At 38.9% G+C, this 16,390-nt stretch overlaps 1 protein-coding gene across 2 annotated transcripts; it reads right to left on the bottom strand.

Moving 5' to 3' along the window:
- Window positions 1–1,501: 1,501 nt before the first annotated feature.
- Window positions 1,502–16,141, bottom strand: tmem201 (transmembrane protein 201). 2 transcript variants are annotated; one of them, XM_038722802.1, is made up of 11 exons: window positions 15,920–16,141; window positions 15,170–15,290; window positions 14,874–15,068; window positions 14,593–14,772; window positions 13,166–13,530; window positions 12,863–13,063; window positions 8,867–9,087; window positions 7,639–7,701; window positions 7,237–7,527; window positions 6,921–7,049; window positions 1,502–3,610 (listed from the first exon to the last, which is right to left on the bottom strand). In XM_038722802.1, exons 1-11 carry the CDS (start codon window positions 16,027–16,029, stop codon window positions 3,513–3,515), a joined length of 1,974 nt encoding a protein of 657 aa, XP_038578730.1. In that variant the 5' UTR covers window positions 16,030–16,141; the 3' UTR covers window positions 1,502–3,512. The 2 variants fall into 2 exon arrangements, with proteins under 2 accessions (XP_038578730.1, XP_038578731.1); XM_038722803.1 differs by lacking the exons at window positions 1,502–3,610; window positions 6,921–7,049; window positions 7,237–7,527; window positions 7,639–7,701; window positions 8,867–9,087 and having other exon boundaries at window positions 9,787–13,063; window positions 15,920–16,140.
- Window positions 16,142–16,390: the final 249 nt, after the last annotated feature.

The raw sequence follows: 16,390 nt of genomic DNA, 5'->3' as shown, positions 1-16,390 counted from the left end.
TGATGTAGGCAGATCGCTGGTTGAGGATTTTCGCTGTGCATTATTTGTTCTCATAAAGCAGGGAACAGCAATCTAAATTTGGATGTCTTTTAGACAATAACAAGAGTCTTTAAATTGCACTGAGTGTGGTTTAGTATGGAGATATCAAAGCATAACAGCAGTGTTAACAGTCCAAAGAAATACATCAGTAGGCCTACTTCTGAATGATTTGACAAAGATGAAGCATACTGTAAAAAGAGAAAAGGATAGGACTTAAGATGGTTCCTTGAGTAAGTTCTGTCTGTAGGGTAAATGACCAGTTACCCAATACTTGCAAAACTAATGACATTCCCATCAGCCTCAGCTGTGTGTTTAGTGCTACTTAGCAAATACTAACACACTAAACTAACATGGTGACAAATGGTAAATATTATACCGGATCATTTTAACAATGTCATTATAAACATGTAAGAATGTTAGTGTTTGCATTGCTTTGCTCAGGTACATCCTTACTGGGCCGCTAATATGGATGTCTTATTTTAGGATTGGTGGGAGAACATAGATCCACTCCCATTGGTGGCACCACTAATTATTGTAAACAGAGTAAGAGTAGAGTAATACAACACCTGTTGACATGACAGAGAATACTGGAGGCTACAGCATCCAAAGCCTGTTTGAACAATCCGGGGGGGAGAGGGGAGGGCAAAATATCCAGAAACCAAATTTTCAGTTTCATTTCAAAAATGTTAACTTAGAAGAAATTGTGAAAATTCCAAAAACCAAAAAAGCTCAGCTTAGGGTTAAGGGAAGGAAATAAAGTATTAAACACAGAGGACCTGTGATGAGAAGACTGCTATGTCAGAAATTTGGACATGTTGAACTACATTTTAAAACAAAGTTCAAAGTATGGCCTATTTCATGCATCAAATGTTTGAATGATTTTGGTCGATCGATAAACTCATGAACAGACAGAAGGAATGACTGTCATGAAGTCACCAAAAATTACATTCTGTCAGATCTAGGTATGATGAAAAAGAGAAAAAAAATGAGAAAAGAATAGAAATCTCTTAAATCTTTCAGTTTTCTACTAACTTTGTGTTTTTTAATCAGATTGAAATCATGCATATTATGGATTGTTTGATTATTTGAGGTCAATGTACCTGACAGATTACACTGCAGGGATATAAAATAACTGGGTTGTGGGATGCTGGGAAATTGCGTCATTTATCTTAATCAATAAAAGCCTCTTTTTTTGTTGTCCGACGGTTTGACAGTATTACACTTCTAGTGGCTCCCCCATCCACTGTGTCAAGTAGAGTCTTTCATTGCTATGGCAACAATGTAGATGTCCGACTTCCCTCAAGGCTTCTCACAGGCTTTTTTTTTAAAAAGACAGAAAAATGCAGGAGATGACAATGTGCCCTTACTACCAGAAGGGGGCGAATTTATCAAAGCATCAAACAAAGCAAACTCATTATCACCTAGAATTAACATTTTTGTACCTGGAGACAAAACACAAAACTAATTGCAAAAAACACTTTATTAAAAATGTATGGGTCCAGATAAAACAAGCTAATGTTGTTCCTTACAATCACACAGTCCAAACAGCTTTTGCAGACCAATTGCATTTCTGAACACAGTGGAATAACAATTGGTGAAACTGTTAAAGAGAACTTAAGACAGACTCTTGGTTTGACATAATGGTAATGTGAAGCGCGAAGAAAAAGTACAACATACTTTCATTACGCTGTAAATACAAATTCAAGAGTAAATTCTTTTTATATCTAACTGATAAATGATGGTTAGTCTCATTCAGGAAAAATTAAACATGGCTGAAGGAACATTTACATTTCAACATGTACATGATCTTTCAATGAATGAGCCTTCTTCAAAGAAGAAATACATGCCAGGTTACACATTAGGTACAAATGCAACAGCCTGTATTTACAGTGTATTGAAAGATTACAATAACTTTTACAAACTACTATTAGTTACAAGATTGTCTAATGATAGTTCATTAGATCATTAGACAATTCCCAGTCATTTAGATGTCTTTCAGTAGTAAGTTTTAGTTTTCTCAGAAGCTTTTTTTCTTCAAACTTTAATTTCATTCATTAGTACTTTGGCTCAAAATATCAACTTCAAACAAACTGACAAATGCACTTTAAATGACTACAAATTCAAATAAAGTATCTGAGAAAAACCACTTAAGCCAGTAATTCCTCCCAACAATCAAGCTCATGGTCATTCAACAATGAAAATACACACCCGAAAGCCTAACATGTGATTTTTACTTACACATGTCCAAATGTACAACTTTTTGTAGCTCATATGTTCAACAAATACACACACAAAATAAACATCTGTGCTCTTATCTCTACTACAACAATTTCAAACCTCATATTCAAAATTCAACACAACCAAAACAAGTGCAAAATCATTCCAATTTAACGTGATGTTTCAAGTTGTAAGAAAACTACTGTATATATTAATTCAAATCTCAATTAGGAGTACAACTTCTATCTGAATATGTGCCTTCCGTATGCAAATATGTACATTTGAATGTGATTTTTTTTTATAGATTGGAAATAAAATAAAAAATATTGCACTTGAGCATGAAGTTTTGCCCCTCACTATTCACCAGCCTGTGAACAGTAGATCTTTAAGAGATAACACAAAATTAAACGGTTTGGTGAAAGAGAACTATTTCTGTAGTGAATGATGGTATGAGATATAAATTACCATTAATATTAAAAATGTTTGACTGTAAACTGTATATCAAAATAACACAACTGAATAGAGTTTGACACACCACTCGTTCCCAGCTGAATATACATAAAAAGTAGGTGGCAAACACAAGTGCAGTGAAATTATGAGACTCCAAAGAGAAAATCTGTACAAATTTCCAAAATGCAAAACTGTAACTATACATCACAGACATAACATGCTGCGTAATGTTTTCCAATGTTTGGATATTGTAGATAACCAGTAATGTTATTCAGCAGGGAGAAGTAACGCACTCCTCACAATCTGTATAAGCAGGTAAGACATGACCCTCTGTGTCCAAGCAGCATCGAATAAACAGTACATGTTTATTGCACATTTCACACAATGGTTTTGAAAAAGCCATCATGCATTAGTGCAACACTTGAGATTTTTAAATCAATTACATATGCACCTGTCTTCATGTAAGAGGAGCAATGACAAACCAAAAGACAAAACAAGGCCAGATCAAAAAAGCCAAAACATTTTCAAGCAATCATGAATCACAAATTCAAAGAGATGTGATTTCTGATTTGACCATACAGTTTTTTCATAGCTCCATTAAAGTGGGAGGTAAGCTGTTGAAAATCTGCCAGCTGACATCTGTTTTTTCACCAAGCATCAGCAAACAATAAGTAACCGTTAGAAAAGATGTTTTCTGGCATTGCTGAATGACCTCCAAGTCTACAGACATGACAGGGTTGTGAAGGGCCAGAGGCCGACTCACACTGTGCAGGTCACAAGAGAACAGCAGCAGACCCATCAACAGTTCATCGCCAGGTTTGGTACATATAGAGGGAGGTGAAAAACAGGTTGGTGGTCAGGCTCACTAACAAAAGCCCTGGCCAGATGAGACGCTTCACAAAACCTGGGGACGTCACAGAGAAAGCAAGTTAATTTCATCAGAATCACCATCATTAGCTTGGCATACAGGCTTTCCACTTTTTGCACATGTTTTTTACTGTTAAATTACAGACTGTTAACACATTTTTCTTCAAAACTGATGCAGATGGCAGCTAGTTTAAATTTAGGTACATGTTGATAAGACCATGACAGCGTGACTCTGTTTATTTAGAGGGGGAAGTTAATATAAGTAAAGCTACGAATACTTGCCACATCCTGCCAATCACATGCCCCCTGCCTCTCTAAAAGTAGTACTCTACATATTTAACGTTGCAATCTTATAACAATGTCAGACTCAGAATGGACAGTTAAAAAAAAAGGATCAAAATCATCTCTACTCTGTGCATTCTTTTTCCTAGTGAAAACTTGGTGCCTATGGGACCCACAATGCAACTCGGCCACTGACACTTTGGTCAGAGATTTAGTTCTGTTGCGCTACTTGCTGCTAGTATAGCCTCAAGCCACTAGCTTCAAGCAGCGGTGAGTGGCAGACTACAGAGGAATATTTTTTTCAAAGGCTCAGTCCCAATGTTCTACGCCCTACGCCCCTGAACTCTCACAGACTTTACTGACATCACTTGGAAAGTGATTGCATTTAAGAGGCTGCAAGGGCTCAAAATGCTGTAAATGGGAACGGGAAAGCCCTTTGGCCACTTTATCACGTTACCTTGACGAGACAGAAACACGTTGCATACTTTTTATTTTATGTTTTTGCCTTATTTTTAAGTCCTGCAGGCTCTCGTCTGTCCATATATACACATTTGTAATTAATCAATACACTATTGTTGGTCAAATAGCATCATTAAGCAAAAACTAAAATAAATACACTGCTCAAAAAAATAAAGGGAACACTTAAACAACACAATGCAACTCCAAGTCAATCACACTCCCGTGAAATCGAACTGTCCACTTAGGAAGCAACACTGATTGACAGTCAATTTCACATGCTGTTGTGCAAATGGAATAGACAACAGGTGGAAATTATAGGCAATTAGCAAGACACCCCCAATAAAGGAGACAGACCACACAAGTGGCTCAGGTAGTGCAGCTCATCCAGGATAGCACATCAATGCAAGCTGTGGCAAGAAGGTTTGCTGTGTCTGTCAGCGTAGTGTCCAGAGCATGGAGGCGCTACCAGGAGACAGGCCAGTACATCAGGAGACGTGGAGGAGGCCGTAGGAGGGCAACAACCCAGCAGCAGGACCGCTACCTCCGCCTTTGTGCAAGGAGGAGCAGGAGGAGCACTGCCAGAGCCCTGCAAAATGACCTCCAGCAGGCCACAAATGTGCATGTGTCTGCTCAAACGGTTTCACGTCATACCGCTATGAACTGTGGCCAATTCCCTCAGCCAAAGTCTGCAGAAATGCGGACTTGACGATTTGACAGCGGAACAGCACTAAGCCCCCACGGACTTCCCGGGAATGCGCCTCAAAGTCTGTGAGTCTGTGAGTGTGGACATTGGGATTGGGCCTAACTCTCCACAACCAACTGACCCAAGTGACATCACTTGAGGCAGTTGATCAGATTTTCTGCAGCTCTCTCTGGGGCCACAAAAGGCTTTACGCAACTTTTTACAGATATGCAATAGTACTCCACAAGACTTTAAGGTGTAAAATTGGTGGTATCGTTTCCCTTATATTTAATGAGTAATAGTGCACCTCTGAGCGGGGCTTCTAAGATTTCAAATGACCATTAATATCAATGGGCTACTAGTGATTTCACTGGCACACTGTGCAGGCATGATAACATCCAATGGTTGGCTTGCTCCCCCTCCTCATTATCCGAAAGACAACTCGTGAAAAGTACTTTTATGAGAATATTGTAGCTCCTTTAAGGAACAGGGCACTGGTTAATGTGTGTGCATAGCGAGTGTGAGGGCGAGCAGAGCAGAGAAAAAGTTTAGCAGTAAGTTGTCATTCTGGCAGTAAATGTACAGTATAAAACTTTTCCAAAATGCTGGAAAAGTGACTACAGACTACAGTCTGGAAACTGAGCTGTATCAACAACAACAACATCTTTATGGTTAAACTGTATTTAAATTTTCGGATGAGTCTAGTTGAAACAGGTTGGTTGCACACCAACCAGGTTGGTCTGCCGCACACGAATACGGGCCGGCATTGCATGCTCGTGGACATGCGGCGTGCAAAACAGAACTGCTGCTGAAAGAAGTTCTAAGGGAAACACCTTTTTCTAGAGATGCACTGATCGACCCATTTTAGCACTTTGTAGAGAAACAAGTGAGAGAGATGTTATCTGGTATTACATTCGAAGGACACTGGATATTTTACAAGCATGGACCAGGAAAAGTAACAGTGAACACACCAGTGCACGGCATTCACTATTTTCGTAGTATTAGCATGAATCTAACTATATTTTGACCTTATTCATAGGTCAGCTTTTTGAGATGGAATCCCTTTAGAAGAGATCTCAGAGTTTCAGCCAGAGACCTTTTCCCAGTACTGGATACAGAGCCTGCTGCCCGCAGTTAGAAGGCTTTGAACTACTTCGCTGACTTCAAGTGCAGTAGGATTAAACTGTATATGTACATATTGCTCCAGGGACGGACTACATTCATACCTTTCCTCATTTCAGTGCACCAGCTAGACTCAACACTGAAACATACCCGTTTGTTTTTGTTATGTGCGCACATTAAATTTTTTTAGTTTTGTAATATTTCTTACTGAAATGGTGGTTGGTTTTTTATTAGGACTTAGAACATACCTCTAGAGGTATATTGGGTCCCACCTTGTTGTTATGTGATATAAATGTTTAATATGCCCTCAAACGCTTAAGAGTCATGTGCGTCAATTTCATTACGGTTATTCGCCCTGGTCTCTTGTCGACACTCAAGCCTTCTGACTCACACTGTACCATTACCACATACTGATTACAGCGACATTATCTCTCTTCCCTGTAGTATCTGCAGAGAGTTTCCCTAAACGGGCAGTTTAACTGGACAGGTCCAACTGTCCTATGGATTAGAGAGAATGCAAGATGTATTACGAGGGAACGAAAAGAAATTCCTACCGTGCCCCTTTAATAGCATTTTGTCTCCAGTCACTTAGATTGAAATTGCTCTAAGAGCGAATCTCTTTGCTCCCAGTATGGAAAGAAGCAGTGATCAATTGTGCTTTCAATGAACATTTCACCATGTGAGTATTGTTTTACAATTTACAAGTAGTGACAGGATGCGGTTATGACACCCAGTTAGACAACAGGCATAAAACCAAAACTAAAGGTGATTTCTGTCAGATTGTGGACACTGCCATGTTTACCTTTTGGAGGAGTTGTGCTCTCCAGCCCCTGTGTAGTAGTGCCAACCAGGCATGCGGAGGACTCTGAGGAGCTGCCTCGCTTCTCTTCCTCTTCAATCACGCTGCCGTCCCTTAACAAAGAACTCAAATCTGCAAAACAATTGAGCAAAGTAAATTATGAAGCCAGTGATAAAACCATCAAAAAATGAAGCTATTAATGAATGTGTAATCTTTTCTACCTAAAGACACTGTCAGATTTGAAAATGTTTTACTTTGGTGGTAGTATCACAAATGGCACTGAGGTTGTTGCTACAACCCACCCCCCAGCTGTACTTACCGTTTTGGCTCTGGAAGGGTGATGTGTCAGGTGAAAAGCAGCCACTGTAAGTTGAAGAGGCTGGCTCTACATGAAAATGTGATGGGGACAAAGGTGGGGACATGAGTGTGGGCTCTGGCTCTGCAGAGAAAAGCCGGAGTTTCCGGCCGCTGATGTTGAGGCGAGCAGGACTGATGAGGGGACGCCGCTGTCTGGCAGAACATGAACTGGATGTAACTGATCCAGCTACCGAAGGAGTCGGAGAGGGGCCTGGAGATGATGGGCGGCTCGCAGACTTCAGTGAGAAGTAGTCTGTGCCACAAAAGCAGAGGAAAATGTCAAGCAAGTGCTCTGAAAGGGTTAGGAATTGTTTAAAATACAGAGTTGAGCGGACATCACAAAAATCACAAAGAGTTTTAATACCAGAGGGCGGGGAGTCTTTATATTGTGAGGCTCGTCTGCTTCCGCTAAACAGGTAACCAGAATCTGAAAATGAAGAGAAATGCAAATCACACCATTCACAAGAACCATGACCAAGGGCTTTCCTTAAACCTGCATCAGTCTGTTGGCCAGTCCAAATAAAAGCTAATGTTGTTGGGTGTGATAAAATTAAAAGTAGGCAAGGTTTAAACCAAAATGTTCAACAATCCTAAATTAGTGATATGTGGTGGTGGTCAGGCGATTTTGATGTTATTCTGCCCCCTAGTGGCAAAACCATAACACATGCAGGTAGGGCAGCAACTTTAACTATTTTCTTGATGAATCGCTTGGTCTATTAAGGGACAGAATAGTGAAGCCAATTTCTTAATGCCTGTAACTTGTTTTGTCCAACCAACAGACCAAAATCCACGAATACTTAGTTTACAATCACTTAAAATAAGGAAAGCAGCAAAAACAACTGAGAAGCTGAAACTATTGTTACATAATTTGTGTTTTAAAAATTACAAATGATTAATTGATCAAAATAGTTGATACAGTTTCTGTCCATCAACCAACTGATTCATTGTAGCATCATATTACTTCTATAATAAACATTAAATGCATATTCTTGCCCAAATGTCACCATAAAATATACTCAAACAGAGAAATATCAGCCAAAATGAGCTTAATGCAAATTTATCCAAGTGTAGTAATGAAATAAGTAAATTGCAATACAGAAGTGTTTTGTCTTTTTTGAACTGTTGTGGTTGTTGTGTGTGCACATCATAAACCATACACTGCATACATACGACATATTTTTCCCAATATAACAGTGAGTCTTTAGAGAGACCCAATTGTGTGACAAGCAGCAGAAACAGAAAGTAAAGCTAATGAATCTTATCAATTATAAATCTTGTTTGCATGGAAGGAACAACATTGCAAGAAGCAACTCAAGATCAAACATGTCTGAGCAGCTAAGGGAAGCCACGCAACAAGAACTGCAGGCAGAAGTTGGCTGAATATTTTTGCTGAAGGAAGCTACTTGAAAATAACTTAATAAACTTAATAACTCAAAAAAAATTCACCATCTAAAAAGGAAATTGACAAACCAATTAAATGGAACTTAATTTCATCAAACAAGTCATTTTTAGATCATGCTAAAAGGCCTACAAAAATCTAACAGTATCAAGAGGATTATCAAACTCAAACCGGAATAAATAATTTTAGTTACCTGTCCTGGTTAGGGAGGGGATGGTGCCAAGGCAAAGGGCTCTGCTGAGGCGCCCAGGCAGAGAGGAAGGGGAAGCCTTGCGCTCGCGAGGACCATGTTGGCGTTTGATGAGCAGGGAGAGGTTGGGGGGCGGCATGGGGACAAAAGAGTCTGCCAGGTCAGGAGAGAACAAAGGAGGATGGCTGCTGAAGGGGGGGACTGCAGAGTTGCCTGCAAGGTATCTGCAAAACAAGAGCAATGTAACAGGCTACTATTTGATTCAAAAGGTTTTTACACAGCAGAAAAAGCACATCATTTGGCACAAACACAAACTGTTTTGTTACAGAAACAGGCAGCACAAAGAACATTAGAAATTGTGCGGTAAGGACAGAATATTCAATTTACGATTTCAAGTGTAAAGTGTGATTTATGTTTCATATTAATTTAATTAAAACACTGACATGAAAATATATAAACTTTGAATTGCATAACAGGTACAAGACGTGCCCAAAGTCAAATCAGTGCACAAAATTTGTACCATACTGTTCCGATATCCATTTAATGTGAGCACTTTATTAACAAGTGCAGCATGGAGAAGGCTGTCACTGCAGCTGTTGGACAACAACACACAGCAGCTGACGGCACCAACAGAACTACAGCTACAGGAGAAGTTGCCCCAGCAGTTTAGCTCAACTCATTCATATTTCCACAACACACTGTCAATGGCACATTACGTGTCAGAATAAGGTTTACTCAGGGGCATTCAAGCTTGGTCTTTCTAGAGAAATAATCACAGGAGACCTCACTAAATTTAAGCTAACTTTTTTTTAAAACTTTAACTCCCAATGCTGTGTAATCAGGGTACTGTTACAAAAACTGGAGAGAAACATAGCGCAGTGGATAAGATGGTGTGTTTGTGTTGAAAACAAACAGAGATGGCATATCGTTTGACCAGTTCTTTATTATAATCCATGTACAGCAAGCATTCATACAAAGTCTTTAAACTGGAGCCTGTCATTAAAAGCAATACACCCAATTACAGCATTTAGGCACAAATACACTGTTTCATTGGGTGTGTTGCAGGAAACCTTTCAGCATGGATGGAGATCCATTTCTGAGGCTGCTACAGAGTATATAAACACATAGTATCTGATCAAATTGAGATACATTTCATTAGCTTATTTATAATATAGTTTGGCATAGCAAATTATTGCTTAAATTGTGAATTGTGAAAAGTACCGATGTTTGGCACAGTAAGCTCTCATTGTTTTTAAGTACTGAGTCAGTCTTTCTACAACATACATTGATAAAACATTTAGGTATGACACAACCATGTTTGTTAGCTACATACTGGATGTGCCTAGTAACAGTGCGGTAAAATCATCAAGATTGACAGAACTATTAGTAAAATAAAAATATAAAGTATTTCTACAACTATCACTGTTAAAAAACACCACAACATATGTTTGAGGCAATGGTATAATGCTGTAGTTGCATATGGCAGATGAAATGTATGGATTAACATACAAGTTTGAATGTAGTGTTTCTAGAGATAAATGCTTGACACAAAGTGTTAACAGTCATACAGCAGGTAGATACAAGAATTCTCTTAAAACCACACAAATAGCCATATACTCAGGCTATATATTTTAACACAAACATGCACACTGGTGGTTTATAGGGAACAAACTTTTTAGCACAGCATGTAAAACAAAAAGATAATACAATTTTAATATGTACCTTAGATATACAGACGAAAAGGTAAAAATATGGATGAATAATACAGATTCATCCTGCTATAGGACTATTGCAAGCATTGCAATATTTGCATGTGATTTTTTTTCCAGAGGCAGAAAAGTAAAATCACAGCTTCAAAACATGGAAATTACTCTGTATGAGCAGTAATACTTTCCTCATAACCTACAAATGGCATCTTGAATGTCTTACCTTTGGCAACACATTTGTTACCAAAATTCACAATTTAAAGCTTTATGACTCTTGCACCAAAGGTGCTGGTTTGATAACATAACTTAGTCTACAGGAGTATTTTTACATTTTCAAATCCCACAGATACAGTACTCTACCCATTAAATGTGATCTACATTCACTGTCTACAGCTATTAGTTTCTAATACCTTTTCACGTTACAGTCAAATAAACACCCCCTTCACAAAATAACTTCAGAGTAAAAAAACAAACAGGTTAACAGAAATAAATAAGAGGTGAAATGTTAGCACATGCAGAAAGTACGTCCATCAGTGTTTTTAATACATCAACATGTTAAAATGTTGAAAAGGAAAGTTTAGTATTACTGGTAGTGATCAAAGGAAGCGATACATGAGTGCAAAGTCTTTTTTTTTAGCTGCAAAATGCATTTTCACATTTTAAACATAGCAAATTTGTATTCCAATAGAATATGAAAAAGATGACAGTCCAACCTTTCACTTGAGGCTTACTTGAAACTATGTTAGGATGAAAGTACATCCTACTTGGACGTAACCGAAGGCCGTGCAAGTCCAGTAATAGTGCAGAGTAGTGCACTGGCGTATCTTGCACAAGTGCAACATGTGAGGTAAAAGCTTCTTTCAAATCATCAAACAACACTGACTCTTTTCACTTTGATTCTTACACTCAGCAGAGCACTTGCTTAGAGCTTTACATTACACTTGAAAAATGTCCGACCAATGACTATATTCAGTTGCAGAGTTCAAGCACAGATACGACCTGGCTGCCAGAAAATACTACTTAGAAATGATTACCTCAAACTAATTAAGTATCTGTCAGGTAGCCACTAGTTTTAAGCATTAGCTTTCGGCACAACAGACTAACTAAAGCATAATAAAAGTGCCGTATACAATGCAAATTCACGCATCAATTCAAGGCAGAGGGAAAACCTGAAGCAAAATCCAAATGGAAATCAGAGAAACAAGATCACAGCAATGAGGATGGGAGAAGAGCAGCTAACAGCAAGACCTCTGAATGACAGAATTTTGGGGAAAAAAGCTGATGAACTAGTGACTACTTTTCCCTGACAGCTGAGCGTTTAGATTTACCATGTTTTAGCATTTTGGCAAACGGCTTCTGTTACAACTGTTTCTACACAAAGAATTTGTACACAGTGGCTGTCAGAATAAAAATGCAATGGAGCCACTTTACTCAAAAAGATAACTACATATCACACATGGAAAAACCTTCCAGCGCTGCCCTGCGAACTGATCAGTTCAGCACAGATAGTGTTCCTTAGAGATTCCTTATGGAAATCGGTTATAAATACATAGTGGTGTCAAAGTACTCACGATGAACACTTTTTGGAAATGTCCAAGATCACCCTTTGTTCAGAAATTGAAGACGATGTGAAGAAATCTTGAGTGTGGCTTGCGGTGTCTTCACAAATGAGTATTTAGGCAATGAGCTGTACTTTCAACCTACAGCTACACCATAGTGTTAATAAATAAATGAGTACATCCAAAATGCTAATAGTATTAGTTAGGTAGTTGAATGTTAAAGTCCCACTATATTGGTTTAAAAATGACTTTAACTGCATATTTCTATTCACCCTCAAGGTCAGTCCATTACACATTTGTTCTGGTTAATATGGCATTAGCAATGTAATAATGCAAAGGTTAATAAACAGCATGAATTTGAAACAATACCCCTAGCTGCAAAATTACTTTAACCTCCATAATTTTACACACATCATGCAACTATTGGCCATGTGCGCTTGAAGGTGAGGTTTTGATGCGATTAAGGACGTCTTTTGTCCCCCCCCCCCGCCTTTATGTTTGCTATTCACGTGTCATATCAGTCGTATGTACACGCCAGAAAATTTGGGTCTTAAAGTTAAAAATGGACATTGAATTTTAAAAAAAAAAGCATGTTCCTTGTTCTGGTAATGACACCACTCCGATTAATGTGCTTTGATCTGGTTCTAATGAACGCACACCTCTCATGGAAAGAGGACTCTTTATAAAATCCCATGTGTCAAACACAATTTTAACATTACTGCTCAGATTCTGACCTTCGATATCTGGCTCTTCTTGGACCCAGTGGTTTGCGAGTAGCCATAGCAGCGGCAAAGCTGACTAGGCAACAGAGGGAGATGGCACTGAGCTTGGCTGTGTCCATCCAGCCCAAGGCTCCAGTCAAGTAGCTCTCAGCCAGGTAGAGGCATAGGATGAGGAACCACAGGACAGAGGCCACAGCATCAATTCTCCTCAACCTGAAAAAAAGACACATAATCTTGAAGAGTTTGCTTCCGACTAAATTAAGCTTCTCTGTGACGACCTTTCCAAGGGAAAATAAAGGGGTGATGAGTGCTTACCTCACAGGTCCTGCTAAGAAGATAGCGGTGAGACATGTCAACAGGCCAACAGAGACTACAGCCAGCTGGTTGTTCCTTCCATGCTGCCACACCAGCTTGACATTTTCAATGGCCTGGCCTGGGAGCAGCTCCAGCAGATCCTGCCATGCAGGCACGCCTCCACTGCTTTCGTTGTTCAGGTGGGATTCATTGGAGACGTTAGGCTTTGGAGGAATTACCCCACCACTTAATGTCTGTGGGCCACTAGGCGGAGTAGGCTGGTCCCTCAACTCACTTAAAGATGTAGCAACTAGGAAAGCACATATGAGGAAGGTGAGGGCCCGTAAGAGTATGACCCCCACGGGAGAAGACGCAGAGTAGGAGCTCTGAAGGAGAAAGAAAATGTATTCTTTGTGAATATTTTGTTACATTTTCATAACATTAACACATTTTAATAAGCTGTGAAAAGACTAATGTTGACATATTATCCTAAAAACAGACAATATGCAATTGACTAGGGCTGAATAATTTTGAACAATACTGGAGGAAAAGATTAATTTTACATAATTATTCTCATTTTCACTGAAATACATATTTAAATGGCTATAGTGTGATTTTTGCAAGGATCTGTACCAAACAAAGATGTTTTCAAAAGTCTTATGAGGTGTAGGCCAGGACATCTCTGCACCACGACAATATTCAATTTAAATTGGTATTTTGACACACATTTTGCCTACAACAATATTTCACAACCATACGCACTCCATATTCAATTCTTTAATAAAAACATGTTATATTTAAAAATCACAAAACCTCCTCCAGATGAATAAGTTCCATCTGAATATCCTTTCTGAAAGTTACAGACCTTTAATAAAGCCTGACATCAGTGGAGCTGTATAACTGGTATTACAAAGCTGGTTGACAGCTGGCTGTGTTAACCTCTGGCTTTGGGCATGTGCACATAAAAAGGAGGTTCAGTTTGTAATTACAGAACAAGCACATGCAACATAAACAGATGAGATCAAGAGGAGGAATATTTAATATGAGAAGACGAAGGTGGCAAGACCTGTGGGTACTGTACTATCTTGTGGTGGCATAAAGTAATGTTCAGTAAGATAAAAACATTTGTAAACAATGTGAGGATGTCGTTTCTGATGAAATGCTACAGTGGGAAGGCTCTTTTCTTTATAATCATCATCATCATCATCTCAGTGAGCAACAGTGATGGAGAATGTTATCTGACAGAATTTCAGTGCAATTTATATACATGTCATTCATTGTTATAGTCAACCATTTTCCTACAGAAGTGTGATTGTGCGACAAACTGTTCCTGCATCGCAATGCATGCAACAGCATATGGTTACACATCAAGCCTTACAGTGTTTAATGTAAATTAAAAATTCATTTATTCAGACAGTTGTTAGTTTTGGACTTTGGATCACACTGACCTTTACGAAGCCCTTGTCCGATTCTCGGCTGCGTCGCAGCTGATGGTTTAGGAGCACTGTTCGAAGTTGACGGTTTTGATATTTGATGTAGTACTCCACTGCTGTCTGACATGGCCTGCATAACTTATAGGTCTGCTCCAGGTGGTGCTTGTAAGCTTCAATTTCCTCATCGTAGTTTTCCTAAAAATTATACAAAAATTATAAAGTAAGTGTTTACAGTTGTCAGTCAAGGTAGCAATAAATATAGTGTTGCAGTGAATGGAAAATAGCACAGCACATACGTCATCCCTTGGAATAAATGATGCCAACTGCTTGATCTTTACAGTTTGGTTGTTATTGCACTTTCTGCATAGCAGCATCTGACAGTTGACCCATTGCAGTGTCTTGGGTGTCTCAGACGAGGGAAGACTACCAGATACTCCATGGTTAAGATGCTCCATGTACTGAGCCGGGATGGGTTTGTTGTAATCCCCATTCTGAAAACAAGACAGATAAACAAAAATGAAGAATATGAAAAATACAGTTTACTGACATGCCAAGAAAACAATTCACATGTGTCGTGTAATTTAAAACTTACCTTCTGGAAGCCATTATACTGGTCACAGTTGGGACAGTCCCAGCAGTTCCTGTTCCCATAGGGCACCACTGTGTTCTGATTACAGAACCAGCAGTTCACATTTGCAAAAGTCGGCTTCTTTCTGTAAGAAGTGGAGTTCTTATGACATTACACTGTTATTCAAACCGGATAACGTTACATCTTTGATTTCCCAATGTTTCCCACCGTTGGTCACTGAAGTAACGTTATTACAATTATATTAACGAGGCACTATTTTTCTTATATACTGAGGAAGTGGAGTACATAGTCTAAGATCACGTCAGTCTGTTTGGAGATGGTTCAGATTCTTTGACATGAAAAAGTTTGGGAAGCCCTGCAGGTTGGTCAAGCATAGACTCAAAACAATCACATATTTATTAACGTATGCATGCAATAGTTCCCAGCAAGATCAAGAACAAATAGATATGTGCATTCAAACAGTAAATCACGATTTATCTTCACTTTATTACCTCAAAACTATCCAAGTAACGTTAAAGCATTAAAGTTAGTTAGCATCATAGCTAGCAAACTTAGCACTCGGCTATCGTGGAAAAATTGGTCCCTCTTAGGACATATAAAACATATTTAGACATTTTTGTTGGCAAAATTATTTCCTGAATGTCACCATTCTGAACCACCAATGCAAATGTTAAACGCTGTTTGAAAACTTGTACTAATTCACCGTAAATGTGGCTAAAAGCACAACGCCGCGGTGCAAAACCTTGAAGTTACCTGGTGGCAATTTTGTATATCAGCGCTCCACCGGCGACAAACGCCGTAGCTCCAACTCCACTGTACATTAGTTCAGGATATTCCGAAAGAAGCTGATTAAACGCCTCCATTTCCACTGAAATTATCAGCAATGTATCGAACAAAACATGAGAAACGTAGTGGTTCCAACCGAACAGCAAAACACGCGGCAAGCGACCCCCTTTTGTTCACGCCCATGTAAAGGAAACGGAAATTACGTAGAACCGGGACGCGTTCCAACATCTTTAATTCATACTTTCTTGTCGACTGGACTATTCACTAAAAACACCCATGTCATGATTAAACTATTACTTAAACTTTACATGTTTAGCCATAAGTCGAGTGTTTTTTGTCTTAGTGCTTATCAGTATCGAAATCAATCACTCCTTGGTTTGTCTCTAAACAACGCGTAGTGTTGTAGACGGGGAGTTTGATAGTGTTGGAATGTGAGAG

This window comes from Micropterus salmoides, unplaced genomic scaffold (genome assembly GCF_014851395.1).
Source record: "Micropterus salmoides isolate LMB-PRFRI ecotype aquatic unplaced genomic scaffold, ASM1485139v1 Ms_hic_scaffold_16, whole genome shotgun sequence".
Lineage (NCBI taxonomy): Eukaryota > Metazoa > Chordata > Actinopteri > Centrarchiformes > Centrarchidae > Micropterus > Micropterus salmoides.
This window is presented reverse-complemented; position numbering and strand designations above follow the sequence as displayed.

Coding starts and splice junctions, on each gene's coding strand:
- tmem201 (XM_038722802.1), bottom strand. CDS start 16,029: ATGGAGGCGTTTAATCAGCTTCTTTCGGAATATCCTGAACTAATGTAC. Junction 13,531..14,592: donor CGGACAAGGGCTTCGTAAAG/GTCAGTGTGATC, acceptor TTTCTCCTTCAG/AGCTCCTACTCTGCGTCTTC. Junction 13,064..13,165: donor TTCTTAGCAGGACCTGTGAG/GTAAGCACTCAT, acceptor TCTTTTTTTCAG/GTTGAGGAGAATTGATGCTG.